At 43.5% G+C, this 23,004-nt stretch overlaps 1 protein-coding gene across 1 annotated transcript; it reads left to right on the forward strand.

Moving 5' to 3' along the window:
• Positions 1–17,529: 17,529 nt before the first annotated feature.
• LOC311134107 (L-rhamnose-binding lectin CSL3-like) lies at positions 17,530–19,470 on the forward strand (the record flags this gene model as incomplete). The annotated part of the gene is made up of 5 exons (XM_084167693.1): positions 17,530–17,554; positions 18,518–18,553; positions 18,964–19,008; positions 19,151–19,286; positions 19,365–19,470. The coding sequence occupies 5 exons, from the start codon at positions 17,530–17,532 to the stop codon at positions 19,468–19,470; spliced, it is 348 nt and encodes a 115-aa protein (XP_084023819.1).
• Positions 19,471–23,004: the final 3,534 nt, after the last annotated feature.

The following is a 23,004-nucleotide window of genomic DNA, read 5'->3' on the forward strand; positions in this document are numbered from 1 at the left end:
CGTGCCGGGTTCAGACACAAGGCATTTCCGTTCCACCCAGTTTTGTATAAGAAATAACACAATGTGGCTAATCTTTTTTTTATTTATTATATACATATATAACTAGTTTCTCATTTCGGTTTCCTTTTGAACTTCATTGTTCTGCAGTTTAGAATAATTCATATTTTTTATCCGAAGGCTAGTTTTATATAATGAAATTGAAACATTTGACTTTTTTTTGTTATCAAAAGTAGGTACAACTCTAAAATTGTATTTCTTACTCGTCCATTTTTCTTTTTAATTGGCATTTAAAGGTCAAAATACAATAAAGAATAATGAAGAAATTAGTTTATATCATTATTGAATTTGACATCAAACATCCTTTATAACCTCTTTCAATTACTATAAAAGAGGACACATTTTCTATGCTCTTAAATGTTAAATACTAATATTATCTTGATTGTGATGTAAAACTTTCAAATTTCAACTTTCCAACAGTTAAATCATACAGATGTAGGGCATAGCAGTTGTTTTGGCAATGTCGGAGGTGGAACTGGGTTAGAGCTGTCAAATCCACAAGCGGCTCCTGCCATTATACCTAAAGGCACTTACAGACAGGCCGCAGTAAGCAGTGAAGGTCTCATGGACTTCAATTGGAGTAGGGCAGCGGACGGCACAACGCAAGCAGTTTTGCAAGTGCCGTTGTTCGTGGTGCTCGCTCCGGTGAGCGGCGCCGCTGGCTCGGCGATTGAGGCGCCAAAAGATGAAATTAGCTGAAGTCTTCTGCAGCCGCCTCACATGGTTGACCAAAGACCAGAGTTCATCTTGTCAACCAATTAAACAATGGACAACAACCGGGACTTCTGGTCCCTACACACCATAGGCAGATTTTATTGCGGTTCAATTGCTGTTTACCGCTGCCCGTCTGTAAGCGCCTTAAAGGGATACTTTGGGATTTTGGCAATGAGGCCCTTTATCTACTTCCCCAGAGTCAGATGAACTCATGGATACCATTTTATGTTTCTGTGTCCAGTATGAAGGAAGTTAGAGGTAGTTTCACGAGCCAATGCTAACTAGCGTTAGCACAATGACTGGAAGTCTATGGGTATCTGCTAGCATGCGTGTGTAATACAAGGTGGCAGTAGCTTGTTTGGCTTGTGCCTGCTGTAGCTAATGTAAGCTAACTGGCAAGCTGTGCTAATGTTGTTGCTAGCTAGCTAGAATTTGTAGTAAGCCCTTGTTGATACTAACCAGATAGCCACAACTAGATAACTAGCGTAGTTAGCAACATTATAATTAAATCGCAATGGATTCGTTTTTGAATTAAACAGCTGCCTGCTACCTGTCGAGGGTTGGTGGAGGAGCTAGCAACCATGTTGTGCTAACCATTTATCTAATGTTAGCTAGCAATTATTTCTTCACCATCTTGCTAGATAGCTAGCTTGGTAAAGCATTTAGTGTTGTGTGCATTGTACTGCACTTACCATCTCATTTGTTTTCATATGAAGTGACTAGCTAACTAATGAGCAGGTGCACATTTTTTAAACTGAACCGAACAAAAACATCCTCCTTCAACCACAAAACTCCTTAGCTAGATATAAAAGATGTAAAGACTTGCTCTAGAAAAAAAATATGTATAATGCTTTATTGTTTTAGTTAGAACAATTCTGATGAAAAGGGGGTGAATTAGACTGGAAAAGTATCCTATTTTTCCCTTTTCTTGTCACTCCGTTGGCAAGGCCAGCTCTACAGGCTGGCAAAGCTGGGCATGGGCCCCCCAGAATTTGTGCCCCCGAGTTTTGCTTCCTATTAACATAACAAATGGTATATGAATTACCTTGCCCTGTTTTGCCAATGTAGCATTGCTACCAGTAGCGCAACAGTGCATTCGGAAAGTATTCAGACCCCTTGACTTTTTCTACATTTTGTTACTTTACAGCCTTATTCTAAAATGGATTAAATTGTTTTTTCCCTCTCATCAATCTACACACAATACCCCATAATGACAAAGCAAAAACAGGTTTTTAGCCATTTCTGCAAATGCATTAAAAATGAAAAACTGAAATATCACATTTACATACATATTCAGACCCTTTACTCAGTACTTTGTTGAAGCACCTTTGGAAGTGATTACAGCCTCGAGTCTTTTTGGGTGTGACGCTACCAGCTTGGACAACTGTATTTGGGGAGTTTCTCCCATTCTTCTCTGCAGATCCTCTCAAGCTCTGTCAGGTTGGATGGGGAGCGTCGCTGCACAGCTATTTTAAGGTCTCTCCAGAGATGTTCGATCGGGTTCAAGTCCGGGTTCTGGCTGGGCCACTCAAGCATATTCAGAGACTTGTCCCGAAGCCACTCCTGCATTGTCTTGGCTGTGTGCTTAGGGTCGTTGTTCTGTTGGAAGGTGAACCTTCGCCCCAGTCTGCGGTCCTGAGCGCTCTGGAGCAGGTTTTCATCAAGGATCTCTCTGTACTTTGCTCCATTCATCTTTCCCTCGATCCTGACTAGTCTCCCAGTTCCTGCCACTGAAAAACATCCCCACAGCATGATGCTGCCACAACCATGCTTCACCGTAGGGATGGTGCCAGGTTTCCTCCAGACGTGACGCTTGGCATTCAGGCCAAAGAGTTCAATTTTGGTTTCATCAGACCAGAATATCTTGTTTCTCATGGTCTGAGAGTCATTTAGGTACCTTTTGGCAAACTCCAAGTGGGCTGTCATGTGCCATTTACTGAGGAGTGGCTTCCGTCTGGCCACTCTACCACAAAGGCCTGATTGGTGGAGTGCTGCGGAGATGGTTGTCCTTCTGGAAGGTTCTCCCATCTCCACAGATGAACTGGACCTCTGTCCGAGTGACTATCAGGTTATTGGTCACCTCCCTGACCAAGGCCCTTCTCTCCCGATTGCTCAGTTTGGCCGGGTGGCCAGATCTAGGAAGAGTCTTTGTGGGTCCAAACTTCTACCATTTAAGAATGATGGAGGCCACTGTGTTCTTGGGGACCTTCAATGCTGCAGAAATGTTTTGGTACCCTTCCCCAGATCTGTGCCTCGATACACTCCTGTCTCGGAGCTCTACGGACAATTCCTTCGACCTCATGGCTTGGTTTTTGCTCTGACATGCACTGTCAACTGTGGGACCTTATATAGACAAGTATATGCCTTTCCAAATCATGTCTAATCCATTGAATTTACCACAGGTGGACTCCAATCAAGTTGTAGAAACATCTCAAAGATGATCAATGGAAACAGGATGCACCTGAGCTAAATTTCGAGTCTCATAGCAAAGGGTCTGAATACTTATGTAAAATAAGGTATTTCTGTTTTTTTGTGTGGAAATTTGCTAAAATTTAAAGAAATCTCTTTTCGCTTTGTCATTATGCGGTATTGTGTGTAGATGGATGAGAAAAAACATTAATTTAATACATTTTAGAATAAGGCTGTAACGTAACAAAATGTGGAAAAAGTCAAGGGGTCTGAATACTTTCCGAATGCACTGTATGCTGGCCCATGATCTTAAGAGGGGTGAGTGGTGAGGGATGGGGGACCTAATCATGTCATATTTAGTAGTTAAAATAAATAAAAAATCCTTCTGATCGTGCACCTAGCCATGCAATGTCATAAGGTACCGCCTTCATTACCTTGTTTAGGAAGCTCATTGGATCCCAGGACAGGCGGGGGTTTTCTCAGAGAGAGGGGGAAAAGTTGTTCACTTTTGCCAACACCTACAGCTAATAACAGGCTATCTAGTAGCTTCTAGCGCGCTGAATAATTACAGCTAGCTGGCTAAGCTTTGATCAGCATGAACATCCAAAAAATGGCTGGGCAATACCAAGAGAAAAAAACTGAGGACCACCATGTCGAGAGCGATGTCGACCAGCCTGCAGCAGGCCCAACCACTTAACATCCTTTTCATTTATCGCCCTCCAGGTTCCCTTGGAGAGTTCATCAATGAGCTTGACGTCTTGATACGTTCCTTTCCTGAGGATGGCTCACCCCTCACAGTTCTGTGTGACTTTAACCTCCCTACGTCTACCTTTGACTCATTTCTTTCCACTCCTCTACTCTTTTGACCTCACCCTCTCACCGTCCCTCCCTACTCACAAGGCAGGCAATACGCTTGACCTCATCTTTACTAGATGCTGTTCTTCTACTAATATCACTGCAACTCCCCTCCATGTCTCCGACCACTACTTTGTATCCTTTTCTCTCTCGCTCTCCTCCAACACTACTCACTCTGCCTCTACTCAGATGGTAATGCGCTGTTGCAACCTTCGCTCTCTCTCTCCCGCTACTCTCTCCTCTTCCATCCTATCATCTCTTCCCTCTGCTCAATCCTTCTCCCTCCAATCTACTGATTCTGCCTCCTCAACCCTCCTCTCCTCCCTTTCTGCATCCTTTGACTCTCTATGTCCCCTATCTTCCCGGCCAGCTCGGTCCTCCCCTCCTGCTCCGTGGCTTGACGACTCATTGCGAGCTCACAGAACAGGGCTCCGGGCAGCCAAGCAGAAATGTAGGAAAACTAGACTCCCTGCAGACCTGGCATCTACTCACTCCCTCCTCTCTACATTTTCTTCCTCTGTTTCTGCTGCTAAAGCCACTTTCTACCACTCTAAATTCCAAGCATCTGCCTCTAACCCTAGGAAGCTCTTTGCCATCTTCTCCTCCCTGCTGAATCGTCCACCCCCCCCCCCCCCCCCCCCACCCCCTCCCTCTCTGTGGATGACTTTGTCAACCATTTTGAAAAGAAGGTTGACGACATCCGATCCTCATCTGTTAAGTCAAATGAAACTGCTGGTCCTGCTCACACTGCCCTACCGTATGCTTTGACTTCTTTCTCCCTTCTCTCTCCAGATGAAATCTTGCGACTTGTGACGGCCGGCCACCCAACAAACCTGCCCACTTGACCCTATCCCCTCCTCTCTTCTCCAGACCATTTCCGGAGACCTTCTCCCTTACCTCACCTTACTCATCAACTCATCATTGACTTCTGGCTATGTCCCTTCCGTCATCAAGAGAGCGAGAGTTGCACCCCTTCTCAAAAAACGTACACTCGATCCCTCCGATGTCAACAACTACAGACCAGTATCCCTTCTTTCTTTTCTCTCCAAAACTCTTGAGTGTGTCGTCTTTAGCCAACTCTCTTGCTATCTTTCTCAGAATTACCTTCTTGATCCAAACCAGTCAGGTTTCAAGACTGGTCATTCAACTGAGACTGCTCTTCTCTGTGTTACAGAGGCTCTTCGCACTGCTAAAGCTAACTCTCTCTCCTCTGCTCTTGTCCTTCTAGACCTGTCTGCTGCCTTTGATACTGTGAACCATCAGATCCTCCTCTCCACCCTCTCTGAGTTGGGCATCTCCGGCTTGGCTCACTCCTTGATTGCATCCTACCTGACAGGTCGCTCCTACCAAGTGGCGTGGTGAGAATCTGTCTCCGCACCACGTGCTCTCACCACTGCTGTCCCCCAGGGCTCAGTTCTAGGCCCTCTCCTATTCTCGCTATACACCAAGTCACTTGGCTCTGTCATATCCTCACATAGCCTCTCCTATCATTGCTACGCAGACGACACACAACTAATCTTCTCCTTTCCCCCTTCTGATAACCAGGTGGTGAATCGCATCTCTGCATGTCTGGCAGACATATCAGTGTGGATGACGGATCACCACCTCAAGCTGAACCTCGGCAAGACCGAGCTGCTCTTCCTCCCGGGGAAGGACTGCCCGTTCCATGATCTCGCCATCACGGTTGACAACTCCGTTGTGTCCTCCTCCCAGAGTGCAAAGAGCCTTGGCGTGACCCTGGACAACACCCTGTCGTTCTCCGCTAACATCAAGGCGGTGACCCGATCCTGTAGGTTCATGCTCTACAACATTCGGAGAGTACGACCCTGCCTTACACAGGAATCCACAGGTCCTAATCCAGGCACTTGTCATCTCCCGTTTGGATTACTGCAACTCGCTGTTGGCTGGGCTCCCTGCCTGTGCCATTAAACCCCTACAACTCATCCAGAATGCCGCAGCCCGTCTGGTGTTCAACCTTCCCAAGTTCTCTCACGTCACCCCACTCCTCCTCACACTCCACTGGCTTCCAGTTGAAGCTTGCATCTGCTACAAGACCATGGTGCTTGCCTACGGAGCTGTGAGGGGAACTGCACCTCCGTACCTTCAGGCTCTGATCAGTCCCTACACCCAAACGAGGTTATTGCGTTCATCCACCTCTGGCCTGCTGGCCCCCCTACCTCTGCGGAAGCACAGTTCCCGCTCAGCCAGTCAAAACTGTTCGCTGCTCTGGCACCCCAATGGTGGAACAAGCTCCCTCACGACGCCAGGACAGCGGAGTCACTCACCACCTTCCGGAGACACTTGAAACCCCACCTCTTTAAGGAATACCTGGGATAGGATAAAGTAATCATTTTACCCCCCCCCCCCCAAAAAAATAAATAAATAAATAAATAACATATTGTAAAGTGGTTATCCCACTGGCTATAAGGTGAATGCACCAATTTGTAAGTCGCTCTGGATAAGAGCGTCTGCTAAATGACGTAAATGTAAATGTGTGGTAACATGCACACAAAAATGCAATCATTGTGGATAGTCAGAATAATATAATAGTTTGATTAAAATGTTTACATGCTTTGCAAGAAGAACAATTTCCATAATAATCCTGTTTACATGGACATCTGAAATCAGGCTACCTGATGATAATCTGATAAATGCAGAAAATAGCCAATCAAAATAAAGTTCTACCACTTTGATCGGGAAGCATATTTGATTCTGAGTTCGGACATTTAAAGTTTTTATGTGAAAAAGACGAGAGAGAGAGAGAGAGAGAGAGAGAGAGAGAGAGAGAGAGAGAGAGAGAGAGAGAGAATGCAATCGTGAATGGTCGTTCTGTTCGTCTGTTGAAAGAAAATGCCTGATTTATGGTTGAGCCCTAGCCTTGATCACATTACTCCTGGCCTTGACACCTTTAGGTAGCAGAGAGCTCCTGGGTTGTGCCGGTTAATGGAATGGAAAGGGATGTGCAGTGAGCACGACCAGATTGTTTGTTTCCCTGCTGAGCGAACTGAGGGGGGAGACAAAAAAATAAATCATGTCCCAACACCTCAGTTCGCACACTAGTCGCACAGGATAACAGTAGGTGTGTTCCTGTAGAACATGTTCAGGACCTCCATCAAATCACAGTCAGCGGTGAATACAATGCTATTCTGTTTTCCTCTCTGCCTGTTGAGGGTCTCCATATTGTCCTTTTTACATCCCTTAGACTGATTTAGCGTGTAAATTAACAACAATACCACGATAATTTATTCAAATGAATGTGTTTCATATGAAGTGATTCTCCGAAATTGCAACTTGAAGAACCAATGGGAAGGATAGACAGGATGAGAATGAGGCACAATGAAAGGATCGTTATATTATGAAAGGCTCGCGGCTTGATTACATTATGAAAGCAAACAGAACCCCTTTCATTGTGGTGTTCATTATGTGGCATCAAACTGTAATAAAAAGGTCCTCACGTACGCAAAACAAGAACAAGTGTTAATATATTGGGAAGTTAATATCAGAGTCCTCCTACACTCATTCATGATGCCCTGATTGTGTCAAGGTCAAGACCAACTTGTGTAACGGGAGCAAGATATGATTGTACTATTATTTAGCCATAGTATGTCAAGATCCTTCTGTTTTTGGTAAAAAGCTGAAAGATGGGACTGGAAAAATGCAACCAGTCTTACATTCACATTATTTTTTTGTCATTTAGCAGACGCTCTTATCCAGAGCGACTTACAGGAGCAATTAGGGTTAAGGGCACATCGACAGATTTTTCACCTAGTCGGCTCAGGGATTAGAACCAGCGACCTTTCGGTTACTGGCACAACGCGCTTAACCACTAAGCTACCTGCCGCCCCATCATGGGGATCTGTAGACTTATTATTATAATTCTTCCTGGTTTATTGGCAAAAAAAACAAAAAGGTGTATTGCCACCATGAATTGTGCAGGATGAATACAAAAGGATCCCACGAAACGAGAACATCGTGGGGTTTGGGAAAGAAATCCGTACAAACTACCAAAAAAAATATAATAAATAAAAACACTGAACAAAAACATCCTATTTCTTCTGTTAAAAACAAAAAACCCAAATCCAATCTCTACTCAGGCTCAGAGATGACTTGAGGTACTCAGCTTCTACTTCTATAGACACCATGGAGATGACTTGAGATAATCAGCTTGTACTTCCATAGACACCCCGGAGATGACTTGAGGTATTCAGCTTCTACTTCCATAAACACCCCAGAGATTACTTGAGGTATTCAGCTTGTACTTCCATAGACACCCCGGAGATGGGGGTCCCTAATCCAAAGCAGGGGTTGGAAACGGTTCAGGGAACAGAACAGAAAACCGGAAAAGAATGACGTTTTTAGAGGAACAGAATCAGAACTGGGAACGAAAGTGATCTACACTCAGAAAAAATGGGTTATTTGGGGTTCTATATAGAACCTATTGGAACCTTGAGGGTTATATCCCTACCCCAGCGTGTAATGGGGATTTTAGAAATCAACAGCTAATAAAAGCTAACCCAGTCGCATCAAACTCTGAAATGACAGCTAACATTTGCTTTTAATTTGTTTGAGCTGTTTTCCATTTCCATTTACAGTGGGGAAAAAAAGTGTTTAGTCAGCCACCAATTGTGCAAGTTCTCCCACTTAAAAAGATGAGAGAGGCCTGTAATTTTCATCATAGGTACACGTCAACTATGACAGACAAAATGAGGGAAAAAAATCTAGAAAATCACATTGTAGGATTTTTTATGAATTTATTTGCAAATTATGGTGGAAAATAAGTATTTGGTCAATAACAAAAGTTTCTCAATACTTTGTTATATACCCTTTGTTGGCAATGACACAGGTCAAACGTTTTCTGTAAGTCTTCACAAGGTTTTCACACACTGTTGCTGGTATTTTGGCCCATTCCTCCATGCAGATCTCCTCTAGAGCAGTGATGTTTTGGGGCTGTCGCTGGGCAACACGGACTTTCAACTCCCTCCAAAGATGTTCTATGGGGTTGAGATCTGGAGACTGGCTAGACCACTCCAGGACCTTGAAATGCTTCTTACGAAGCCACTCCTTCATTGCCCGGGCGGTGTGTTTGGGATCATTGTCATGCTGAAAGACCCAGCCACGTTTCATCTTCAATGCCCTTGCTGATGGAAGGAGGTTTTCACTCAAAATCTCACGATACATGGCCCCATTCATTCTTTCCTTTACACAGATCAGTCGTCCTGGTCCCTTTGCAGAAAAACAGCCCCAAAGCATGATGTTTCCACCCCCATGCTTCACAGTAGGTATGGTGTTCTTTGCATGCAACTCAGCATTCTTTGTCCTCCAAACACGACGAGTTGAGTTTTTACCAAAAAGTTATATTTTGGTTTCATCTGACCATATGACATTCTCCCAATCCTCTTCTGGATTATCCAAATGCACTCTAGCAAACTTCAGATGGGCCTGGACATGTACTGGCTTAAGCAGGGGGACACGTCTGGCACTGCAGGATTTGAGTCCCTGGCGGCGTAGTGTGTTACTGATGTTAGGCTTTGTTACTTTGGTCCCAGCTCTCTGCAGGTCATTCACTAGGTCCCCCCGTGTGGTTCTGGGATTTTTGCTCACCGTTCTTGTGATCATTTTGACCCCACGGGGTGAGATCTTGCGTGGAGCCCCAGATCGAGGGAGATTATCAGTGGTCTTGTATGTCTTCCATTTCCTAATAATTGCTCCCACAGTTGATTTCTTCAAACCAAGCTGCTTACCTATTGCAGATTCAGTCTTCCCAGCCTGGTGCAGGTCTACAATTTTGTTTCTGGTGTCCTTTGACAGCTCTTTGGTCTTGGCCATAGTGGAGTTTGGAGTGTGACTGTTTGAGGTTGTGGACAAGTGTCTTTTATACTGATAACAAGTTCAAACAGGTGCCATTAATACAGGTAACGAGTGGAGGACAGAGGAGCCTCTTAAAGAAGAAGTTACAGGTCTGTGAGAGCCAGAAATCTTGCTTGTTTGTAGGTGACCAAATACTTATTTTCCACCATAATTTGCAAATAAATTCATAAAAAATCCTACAATGTGATTTTCAGGATTTTTTTTTCTCAATTTGTCTGTCATAGTTGACGTGTACCTATGATGAAAATTACAGGCCTCTCTCATCTTTTTAAGTGGGAGAACTTACACAATTGGTGGCTGACTAAATACTTTTTTTCCCCACTGTATATCCATATTAATGATGCTGCTGTATGATTTCGCCTGGTCAGAAAAATGGCTAGCTGATGTCCGACACCGTTAGCTCTCTATGGCAATGGGAAGATCAAATTCATTTTTTGCAACATTTTTGCTGAGGTCTGAGTGGGAAATACCAAGATTCATACAAACCTTTCTGTTGCAATCTAAATGCTAGCTAGAAGCCAGAGAAAAGTATGTGTATATTAAAAGCACACACTCTCATTCAATTCAAATTCAAAATGTAAATGCCATTCCGATTCAAAAACCAACTGCCAATTCATTCCAGCATGATGACACAAGATGCAGAGACCTATCCCTAGTGAAGTCACCTCTCCCCTCCCATCTCAGCCGCACTTCCCATCCTAAGCCTTAGCTCAAAAGAGAAGCCCACTGTGGTCTGCTCACTCAGTGCTTTTAGTTCAAATGTGAATTCCATAAACTTCAATACCCCCTTGGTTTTCAAATCACGTAGAGGGCTTGGGCTGTTGCACGATAGCAACTGAAGCCCATGTAAGTCAGTTTATAACATTCCATCATTGGTTACTCTGAAAGTTCCTCATATTGACATTAACTGCGGCCTAAGGCCAATAGGGAGAGAATAAATGGTGCAGTTCTATGCAATCTTATAGCCATACCAACTATTTAAATATCAACCATCAGACAAGGCCTGCATCAGATTATTGAACGTAGCTTATTTGAGTTTGAGATTCATGTAACTTTAAAAATCGTAAACAAGAGTAGCAGCAGCATAAAAGAAGGGGTGGGGAAGGGTGGGGTGGGGTGGGGTGGGGTGGGGTGGAGGAGGGACAATGCAAATAGTCCGGGTAGCCTTGATTAGCTGTTCAGGAGTCTTATGTATTGGGGGTAGAAGCTGTTAAGAAGCCTTTTGGACCTAGACTTGGCGCTCCGGTACAGCTTGCCGTGCGGTAGCAGAGAGAACAGTCTACGACTAGGGTGGCTGGACTCTTTGACAATTTTTAGGGCCTTCCTCTGACACCGCCTGGTATAGAGGTCCTGGATGGCAGGAAGCTTGTCCCCAGTGATGTACTGGGCCGTACGCACTACCCTCTATCCAGTTTACTTCCTTAACTGGATTGCATCAAGATCTGGGCTATGCAGACAAATCCAGACATTCTGGTATTGACTGAAACTTGGATCTCTATGAACATTCTGGACTCTGATTGTAATATTGAGGGTTATATTGTGTTTAGTACTGACTGACAGGGTAGAGGTGGTGGAGTGGCCATTTTAATAAAACATATTTTTCATGTGTATTTACTGAAGCCCTTGTCTGGGGAATAATGTATCCATAACTGTTAAAGGGGTCTACTGTCCTCCCTCAGCTAACCTTTGGGACACTCGAGTAGTTAACTAGCTTATTATCCTGGGTGACCTAAATTATGATTGAGAAATGCAGGCTTCAAGTAATCTAAAAGGCTTGTGTAATGATTTAAACCTAGCCCAGCTGCTTACTAAGCCTATACAGCCCAGCCCTAAAGATCCTTCAATGTCAACTCGGAATGATTTTATTTTAATGAATACACCAGAGAAATATCTTTCTACTGGTGTCTTCGCCCCAAGATGTTAGTGAACATTGCCCATTTGTTTGTGTTAGAGAAATACAAAAATCTAAGCCTTGTGTCATCACAAAGAGGAACTTTCAGACACTGGCCTCATTATGGGACAAAAATGCCATCATTGATGCATTCAATCACCATTTTATTTCTGCAGGCTATCTCTTTGAAATAACTTCTAAACCACTTCTAAGCATATTCACAATATTGGGCTGGATGCTGATAGGGGAAACTTGCTGAATGATCAGACACATGATAGTCAAAGATTTTATTTTAGGCTATTTACAGAAAAATAAGTCCTGGCTTTACTAGCAATAGACAACAAGAAATCCACAGGGGCCGACCAATTGGATCCTGGTCTGTTTAAGTGTGCAGCACCCGTCATTGCTGGCTCAATTACCAATTTTGTATTTTTATTTAACATGATAACATGATATCAGGAAATATTAAAAAAGTATGGAAATCAGCTCTAATGCATAAGGGTGAGATAGTAGTGTTCTTAATAATTATCTCCCCATTTCAAGGCTCCCTTTTCTAGCTAAGATTCTCGAATCCTTGGTAAATGTACAACTGTGCTCTTTTTTATCTGAGAAATGTATTTTGAATGTAAACAAATCAGGGTTTAGGCCTGGGCATAGCACTATTAAAGCAACCACTTTAGTTCTTAATGATCTTGTCGATGCTTTGGACACTGAAATGAAATGTGCTGCTTTGTTTGTGGACCTGAAACAAGCTTTTGATACTGTTGATCACACTATTTTTATTGAATAAGTTGTCCTCGATAGGCCTGAGGTCTGACGCCTGTTCATGGTTTCATGATTATCTTAGTGACAGAATTCAGGCCATCGTGATTGACGGGGTTAAGTCTGAATTTCTTGAAGTACATAAAGGTGTACCACACGGGTTGATTTTGGGACCTGTTCTCTTCACTATTTATATAAACAGCATTGGTCAATTTGTTAAAAATGGTAAACTTCATCTATATGCGGCTGTTACTATTATGGATGCTATTGCCCCGACTGTTGATCTGGCTGTGTCAAAACTACAGTCAGATTGTCTAGTTATGCAGGAATACCTTGTTGATTTAAAACTTGTGCTTAATACGGGCAAAACTAAATACATGTTGTTGTTTTTCTCTCTAAAGAATGCTTCAGATGAATTACATGTTGACTCATTAGATGTTTCTCCAATCGAACGTGTTTCTGCATATAAATACTTAAGCATTTTGATTTATATGGATTTGATGTTTAAAAACATAAAGATGAGCTGGTTAAGAAGCTAAGATTTAAATGTGGCTTTTCTACAGAAACAGATTGTGCCTTTCTCTAACCCAGTAGGAAGCAGATTATTCAGTCAACCTTTTTATCTGTTCTTGATTATGTTGATATTATTTATCAAAGTGCAGCTGCTACTACTCTTAAACCTTTGGATGCCATCTACCATAGTGCCCTTCATTTTGTTACAGGCGACAGTTTTGATACTCATCACTGCATCCTGTATCAAAAGGTTCGCTAAAGACCCATAGATCTCTACATTACTCCCTTTTTGTTTACAAGGCCGTACTTCATAAACTCCTATCTAACTTTGCTGTTGAAGTATAGACACCTGAGTTGCCTAACCCGTTCACAGGATTGGTTAACTATTGAGGTTCCAAGGGTCAAATGCTGGAACAAAATTCAAAATAAATTTAATCTTGATGTTCTGGTGACGTTCGGGTAATTTAAAGTATTGATTTAGGACTTTTATATATATAGTAAAATATTTATTTACAGTTCTAGTCAAAAGTTTGGACACACCTCCTCATTCAAGGGTTTTGCTTTATTTTCACTATTTTCTACATTGTATGATAATAGTGGAGACGTCAAAACTATGAAATAACACATACGGAATCATGTAGTAACCAAAAATGTTAAACAAATCAAATTAAATTTTAGATTAAAGATTCTTCAAAGTAGCCACCCTTTGCCTTGATGACAGCTTATGACAGGAATGTTTTCCAACAGGTGTGAAGGAGTTCCCACATATGCTGAGCACTTGTTGGCTGATTGTCCTTCACTCTGCGGTCCAACTCATCACAAACCATCTCAATTGGGTTGAGGTCGGAGGATTGTGGATGCCAGGTCATCTGATGCAGCACTCCATCACTCTCCTTCTTGGTCAAATAGCCCTTACACAGCCTGGAGGTGTGTTGGGTCATTGTCCTGTTGAAAAACAAATGATAGTCCCACAAAGCGCAAACCAGATGGGATGGCGTATCACTGCAGAATGCTGTGGTAGCCATGCTGGTTAAGTGTGCCTTGAATTCTAAACAAAATCACAGTATCACCAGCAAAGCACCCCCATACCATCACACCTCCTCCTCCATGCTTCACGGTGGGAACCACACATGCGGAGATCATGCGTTTACCTACTCTGCGTCTCACAAAGACACAACGTTGGAACCAAAAATCTCAAATTTGGACTCATTAGACCAAAGGACCGATTTCCACAGGAATAATGTCCATTGCTCGTGTTTCTTAACCCAAGCAAGTCTCTTCTTATAATTGGTGTCCTTTAGTAATGGTTTCTTTGCAGCAATTTGACCATGAAGGCCTGATTCACGCTGTCTCTTCTGAACAGTTGATGTTGAGATGTGTTTGTTACTTGAACTCTGTGAAGCATTTATTTGGGATGCAATTTCTGAGGCGGGTAACTCTATTGAGCTGATCCTCTGCAGCAGAGGTATCTCTGGGTCTTCCATTCCTATGGCAGTCCTCATGAGAGCCAGTTTCATCATAGTGCTTGATGGTTTTTGCGACTGCACTTGAAGAAACTTTCAAAGTTCTTGAAATGTTCTGGATTGACTGACCTTCATGTCTAAAAGTAATGATGGACTTCCGTTTCTCTTTGCTTATTTGAGCAGTTCTTGCCATAATATGGACTTGGTCTTTTACCAAATAGGGCTATCTTCTGTATACCACCCTTACCTTGTCACAACACAACTGATTGGCTCAAACGCATTAAGAAGGAAAGAAATTCCACAAATTAACCTTTAACAAGGTACACCTGTTAATTGAAACACATTCTAAGTGACTACCTCATGAAGCTGGTTGAGAGTGTGCAGTGGTCTAAGGCACTGCATCGCTGTGCTACTAGAGATCCTGGTTCGAATCCAGGCTCTGTCGTAGCCGGCCGTGACCGGGAGACCCATGGGGCGGCGCACAATTGGCCCAGCGTCGTCCATAGTAGGGGAGGGAATGGCCGGCAGGGATGCAGCTCGGTTGGTAGAGCATGGCGTTTGCAACGCTAGGGTTGTGGGTTCGATTCCCACGGGGGGCCAGTATGAAAAATAACAAAAATAATGTATGCACTCACTAACTGTAAGTCGCTCTCGATAAGAGCGTCTGCTAAATGACTTAAATGTAAAATGAGAGAATGCCAAGAGTGTGCAAAGCTGTCATCAAGGTGGAAAACTTTTGACACCTTGAAGAGTCAATGCCCCGACGAATTGAGGCACACAGGTCGAGAAACAAATGTGAGGTGACAGACAGTGACACACGGACAGACAGTGACAATAACGCCTTGCACACTCTTGCCTGCATCTAGCTGAAATAGTGTGTAATAATTAGTCCAACAGTTGCAAACGAGAGTTTCTATTGGACAAATTCAAGGAATGTTCATCCCCATTTTGTTCTGTTTGCTTCCGTTTAAGAAATGTTTTTCAACAGAATTGGCGGAATGAATACACCCCTGATCACTCGTAAACACAGTTCACTTTCATAGCAGCCACGTTGTATTCATTCTCGCATCTATGCGCTCTCCTCTCTCCTCTTCCATTTGCTTGTGGACTTCAATGCACAACACATCAGCTGTATGTGACCAGGCGACCAGTCTCCACTGCTTTGTACATAGGACAGCAGCATCTAAGATGCAGGGTAATGTACCGGATGATTGCCGGCTAGTAACAGTGACTACGTTTCAGGGCAGGGTACTGGACATATTCAATAATTCCCTATCCCAGTCTGTTGTCCCCACTTGCTTCAAGATATCCACAATTGCTCCTGTACCCAAGAAAGCAAAGGTGACTGAACCAATCATAGGGCTGATATAAATACTATGCATGCCAGAGGGCTGATATAATCAGAGGGCTGATATAAATACTATGTATCCCATTCTCTCTTGGCTAATTTTACATTTACATTTACGTCATTTAGCAGACGCTCTTATCCAGAGCGACTTACAAATTGGTAGCCAGTGGAATAACCACTTTACAATGTGGTAAAAGGATTACTTTATCCTATCCCAGGTATTCCTTAAAGAGGTGGGGTTTCAAGTGTCTCCGGAAGGTGGTGAGTGACTTCGCTATCCTGGCATCGTGAGGGAGCTTGTTCCACCATTGGGGTGCCAGAGCAGCGAACAGTTTTGACTGGGCTGAGCGGGAACTGTGCTTCTGCAGAGGTAGGGGGGCCAGCAGGCCAGAGGTGGATGAACGCAATGCCCTCGTTTGGGTGTAGGGACTGATCAGAGCCTGAAGGTACGGAGGTGCCGTTCCCCTCACAGCTCCGTAGGCAAGCACCATGGTCTTGTAGCAGATGAAAGCTTCAACTGGAAGCCAGTGGAGTGTGCGGAGGAGCGGGGTGACGTGAGAGAACTTGGGAAGGTTGAACACCAGACGGGCTGCGGCATTCTGGATGAGTTGTAGGGGTTTAATGGCATAGGCAGGGTGCCCAGCCAACAGCGAGTTGCAGTAATCCAGACTGGAGATGACAAGTGCCTGGATTAGGACCTGTGCCGCTTCGTGTGTAAGGCAGGGTCGTACTCTCCGAATGTTGTAGAGCATGAACCTACAGGATCGGGTCACCGCCTTGATGTTAGCGGAGAACGACAGGTTGTTGTCCAGGGTCACGCCAAGGCTCTTTGCACTCTGGGAGGAGGACACAACAGAGTTGTCAACCGTGATGGCGAGATCATGGAACGGGCAGTCCTTCCCCGGGAGGAAGAGCAGATCGGTCTTGCAGAGGTTCATCTTGAGATGGTCATCCGTCATCAACACTGATATGTCTGCCAGACATGCAGAGATGCGATTCGCCACCTGGTTATCAGAAGGGGGAAAGGAGAAGATTAGTTGTGTGTCGTCTGCATAGCAATGATAGGAAGGTATAAAGTCAAAGTTGGAGAATTTCTGCCACTTACTGTTATGCAATGTTTGCTCACGAGCATAATTCATTGGCTGATCACTCCTGATGACCCGGATGGAATAATGGGGCGCGTTCAGCAGGACGCAACGTTTTGGAAGGTTCAGATAGAAATGTGCTATGGTGAACAAATATGTCTCTCCGACATGTAGAAAATAAAATACATTGGCTCTATTCATGAAATGTATATCTGCAACGCTCTAGAAGGTTTTGAAACTGAACGTGGCCCATGTGATTCTTCCTTAACCAGGAAGCCCCATCCAGATGACTACTTTAAATTGGTAGAAGCCCTCAATGGCAATGTTCATGCCAAAATGGATTTTAGCCATCTAGAGTCCTCTATATAACTCTATGAGACTGACACAAAAGCCTGGTTCAGACCAGCAAAGCCCAGCCCCTGATTGCAATGAGGTGCACCTGGACACAAAATAGATACAGCCGGGTTAATTAAGACATGTCACATAACATAAATACCAGGTGTATTAGGTCAGGTTACCATCAGTTTCATCATATCTGCTACTACCCCGCTTGTACCTGGCATCATGTTCAGACTGACGGTGGTCACCTGTGAGTCTACAACATCTGTATATGATGCAAGTTAGAATACATATCACTAACTGTTTAAATATGTATTTCAGAGTTTTTGAAGTACATGTCATATGACTTGAGGTCTACAGTATAATGCATAATGTTAAAGTTCAGTATTTCCATAATTTGACAGTACAGCAGGAAATGTAGAGGGAGACTGATCGTATGGGAATAGACATTTTGGCAGGGCTTGAATGTTTCATGAGATGAAGGTAGAACTCTTTATTGGAGGGTATTTTAATACATATCTGTTTAACCGTCTAGAAACAAGCACTGTATCTAGAGCCCCCTTGTGAATTTGTCAAAAGTGTTAGGACACTTGCCTATACTATATTACAGTAGTCCAAAGATTAGTATTTGGTCCTATATTCCTAGCACACAATGACTACATCAAACATGTGACTCTACAAGGTATTTTGGCTGCATTTGCAGTGTGTTTTGGTGTATGTTTTTCCCAATAGTGGCTGGAGTTCTCTCTAGATGTTTCTGAACACTTAAATTAATGCCATGATTAAGAAAGCATGAGTGAGACAGGCTACAAGGGCACATGTCAACCCCTCACATTATCAAGAACTGGGGAGGTTAGTATTTTTATGGGGTATAATCTTTGTTCCTTTAACTTCCTCACACATCACTATTAATTCAAGGTAGCATCCGCATGTATGTAGACGTGTTGAGAAGTATTTTAATCTTCAAAATGACAACCTTAACCATTCAGTTCCTTTTAGGCAAAAAAGTATCTATGACCAACTACAAATGCGTCTAACAAGTTTAGTCACATTGCATGCATGGAATATGAGACCAAATGCTAAACTTTACTTCTTTAATACACTAGAATATCTCAAATGCTTGAGGATAGAGACGAATGGTAATTTCTAGCTTCACGGTCCAAATGCATATGATGTGGATTGCTACTGAACTGGTTGTGTGATGTTGTTTCAGTGCTGGTTGCAGCTTGCTGTACACTAACGGATGGAGGTACTGTGTGTAATAATGATGATACTACTACACCAAGCTAATGTGTAGCTAATACCTCCTGGGTGGCACAGTGGTCTAAGGCACTGCATCGCAGTGCTAACTGTGCCACTAGAGATCCTGGTTCGAATCCAGGGTCTGTCGCAGCTGGCCGCGACCGGGAGACTCATGCGCGGCGCACAATTGGCCCAGCGTCGTCCAGGGTGGGGGAGGGAATGGCCGGCAGGGATGTAGCTCAGTTGATAGAGCATGGCGTTTGCAACGCCAGGGTTGTGGGTTCGATTCCCACGGGGGGCCAAGATAATAAAAAAAATGTATTCACTAACTGTAAGTCGCTCTGGATAAGAGCGTCTGCTAAATGACTAAAATGTAAAATGTAAATGTGTGTAACTCCTGTTTATTTGTCCTGGCAGCACGCAGCATCACATGTGAAGGCTCTGATGCTTTACTACAATGTGGTAAGCTAGTCAACACTACTGAACAGTGTATATACTCAGCTATCACCTGTGTTTTATACTGTAGATTACCTACACCGAAGATGCCAACCCTTGGCTCTCCTTCGTTCCTTATCTATCTTTTCGTTGTCCGTCTCTTCCTCAGATAGAGGTAAGATCCATATCGAGCGTGCCGACTATGGTCGTCGTCAACGCAACGTGTGTTCCATTGGGCGCCCCGCTAACCAACTCACCAACACCAACTGCCTCAGCCAATCCACCACCAGTAAGATGGCACAAAGGTACGGGAACCAACGGTGTGTATTTACCTGTACACTCATTGGCTGTAGTGATAACCTCTACCTGTATTTTAAACACAGGTGTGATGGGAGTAGCCAGTGTGTCGTCCCGGCATCCAACTCCGTGTTTGGAGACCCCTGTGTCGGAACCTATAAGTACCTGGAGGTGGCTTACACCTGTTACTAAATGTGAGTTATATACATGCTCGCACACATGACTGGGAACTTGAATGCTGGTGCTGACTGTTTGTCTTGCAGGATATCTTCCCTGATGAACCTAAAGGCTTCTGGGATGTCTTCATCGAGTGGATCAGTTTATTTTCCTCCAACCCCCAAAATCAACTTCAAATCATTTTAAACCTGTGCCTTTTGTGCTAAAGCGTTTCTTAAACAATTCTGAACTGTGGTGGTTGGTCTGAATTAAACTAAGCAGCATGAATCCAAGACTTGGTGTCTTTAGTTCTATATTACTAAATGTCTACTGTCACACCAATATTACTGAACATGTGTCCTGTATTCTCTCTTACACTGTTCACTGAAGACCCATTTACACCTGGCACTAACATGTGTTCTTTGTCTTGATGTCCATATTCTCTGCCCACAGTTGTAGACTAGTAAAATACTCATTGTGATCAGCTCTTCCTGACCACTTCCGGCTGTAGACAAGCACGCATTTTGTCTGGATCTCTATCAAGTGTGAACTGATCTGGAAGGTCAAATCAATTATACCTGCCTCTAAAATCATTGCCAGGTAGCACCGTTGACATATGACCTCAGTAGGCCTAATGGACTTAATCCATGTTATTTTGGGAATGTCATTGTCACACGGCACTAAATAATCTGGTCAGAATGTGGACATGGACGGTTAAGAAGTTTTAATACAACGTGTAGACTCGCCAAACCTTGATCACATGAAACCAATGTTAGCATGAGGTGTAAAATGCCGCTTTTATTGGGGATGAGCGGAGCACCACAACGACGGTCCCTATTCTGGTTTGCCTAATTTCAGTTAACAAAACAAGTATTGTTGTACTGTCTCAACCGCTGTGAAATATTTTTATAACAAACTTGTTTTTCAGCTGATGCCGTTGTATAAAACTATGCATAGACAGCGCACAACAGATGTACCGCTTAGACGTTCTTTCATTGAGGGACAGATCTACAACCCATTTCTGTGATTTGGTCAAGTTGCCCAAAAAGTGATATATTACAGCGTTAACGATCTATATTAAGTTGTATGAAGCACATAGCAGTCAACACCAACATTAGTCATTTAAACAATTTTAAATGTCAGGATGGTAATTTCTCTGGGCGTTGGCGTAGTTCAGATATTATCAAGAGCGGATGATGAACTGTCAGATCTGAGCTGCATCCTCAGCAACACTACGCTTTCCCCTCAAGTTCTGTCTTCCGGCTTTGTAAATGGTTCGCTCGATAGCCACACACCACGTAGCACCCACTTGAGTCATTCTACTCGAGCAGGTGCTGGAAGCTCACCACACAATGTTCATGGTCAGAATTGCTCATCACCTTTCAGTTGGCAATTCTACAGAGTTTGGAGACTGCGTTTACTACATGCCGTGCTCTCTAACCTTGAGGTTGCTAGTGTCCTGCACTGCCGCCTGCTTTTCCGCTGTTATTTTAACGTTAAAGCGAGGGTATTCACTATCCGGTTGTGCCACGTTAGAGTTGGGTTGATTACATTAGCTATCTATGTCCCTTACCATAATGTTTACAAAACTGAGGCAAAGCAGTGCTCTGCAGGCAGGGGCAAAGGACACTGTGTCCCCTGTGGTTTTTCAGCGGCTGGCATCCAATATTGGTGCGTTGCAGCAATGTGTGGTACAGGCCAGAGATACTTTTGAGGAGATGGGGAAACTCCATTGGAATCGTATTAATGCCCATTTTGTATGTTGTCAAAGGGCTGCGCAGTGCATTCTGGAACAAGGAGATCTCTCCAGGAGGGAATGGGAGTCAATTGGGCGCTAGTTCAAAAACCCAACATTATGTCAGGGGCTGATGTGGATGCGGTGTTGGAGTCAGGCGCAGGACACAGAAGCTTAGTTGATCCGACTTTAATAGTCACAGGAGCAAAATACAAATCCAACGGGCCTGAACAAACAGGAGGCGAGCGAATACGCAAAACAGTGCCAAAAGCACTAACAAGAAAACAAATAACCTACACCAACGGACAGGCGTACAACTACAAACAAAACCAAAGGAAACTTATAGGTGACATCAATACGAGATATGGAACAGGTGCACTAATCAGACAAGACCAAACAACATCAAACGGTAGCAGCTAGTACTCCGGGGACGACGAACGCCGAAGCCTGCCCGAACAAGGAGGAGGAGCAGTCTCGGCGGAATTCGTGACAGTACCCCCCCCCCCCCCCCCTTGACGCGCGGTGTCGTAGAAATATTTGACTAATAATTAATCAACTCAAAAATATCTCGCAAGACACCAGAGCTTGTGAATCCAATAATTTAGACTTTATTACATAACAAAGCCGAGCTTGCTCCATGGAACAACTGTCTCTCTCTGGCTTAGAGATCTCTTATATACACACAAATGAACAAACATGTGTACATTCCTAACTTATTTTAGTTCTGCACCACCCTTCTTTTTCAACGTCCAGCTGTCACACAATGTCAACTCCAAAAGGTCATGAATGCTTTTTTCTATATGAAGCCACTCATTCTATCATTCTATTGGCTGCGTGGCTTAGGCCCCTTCTTAAAAAAGAACTATGGTAATGCGACCATGTGTCCATAACAAGCCCATGGGCCACAGTTTGAGAGCCCCTGCGACAGAACACATACATTGTCAGTGCCGGGCGTAGGTGTGGTGTGGAATCAAATGCAGGATGCAGATGCAAGTCCAAAATATTTTAATAAAGTCCACAGAATGAATGGCTACAAACAGAGCCGGAGGCACAAGGAAAATAACGCACTCAGCGTAAAAAATACAACAAATGCACAACAGTGCGGACTCTCTATAAAAATAGAGCACAAACTGACTGGCAACACCTACTGACATAGAACAACCACAAGACAGAAACAACGAGAACTTAAGGACACATAATCAAGACAGGTGTACCAAAACAGACCAAACCAAACACACACAGAAACAACGAACGGTGGCAGCTAGTACTCCGGGGACGACGACCGCCGAAGCCTGCCCGAACAAGGAGAAGGAGCAGCCTCCGCAGAAACCGTGACATACATTCATTTAAACATAATCATGTTTATTACTAATATTATTATTTTACCTTTGACCTCTCCCTACTTTTGCCTTAATGATACATAAAATAATACCATATAATCCCCCCTATGGGACATTCCAACAATGTCCCAACAATACAAAGATTGATTGTATAAATGAATATAAGCATGTGCATTTCCTTATTTCTAACCTTGCCATATGTGGTTACTTTTCATATGCATATATTTAAACCAATATATCTTCCTCATTACTTGACCCATCCTGATGAGGACCCATAGCCCAGTCAGGTATTGATTACAAGTCTAGAAGGTTTTCCTCAAAATTAACCTCCACATTTTCCGTTGGGCTTTGTAACCATGGCAAGCCCATCCACCCCCAGGAACAACTCCATTCAAACATTCAGAATTCCCAAATGGACAATCCATTGGTCCTCCCTTAAGTTTACAAAATGTCCCATATTCATTTACATACTGTCCTGGAGCTCCCTGAACTGGG

The sequence above is a fragment of the Coregonus lavaretus genome, assembly GCF_964263955.1.
Source record: "Coregonus lavaretus genome assembly, chromosome: 8".
Taxonomy (NCBI): domain Eukaryota; kingdom Metazoa; phylum Chordata; class Actinopteri; order Salmoniformes; family Salmonidae; genus Coregonus; species Coregonus lavaretus.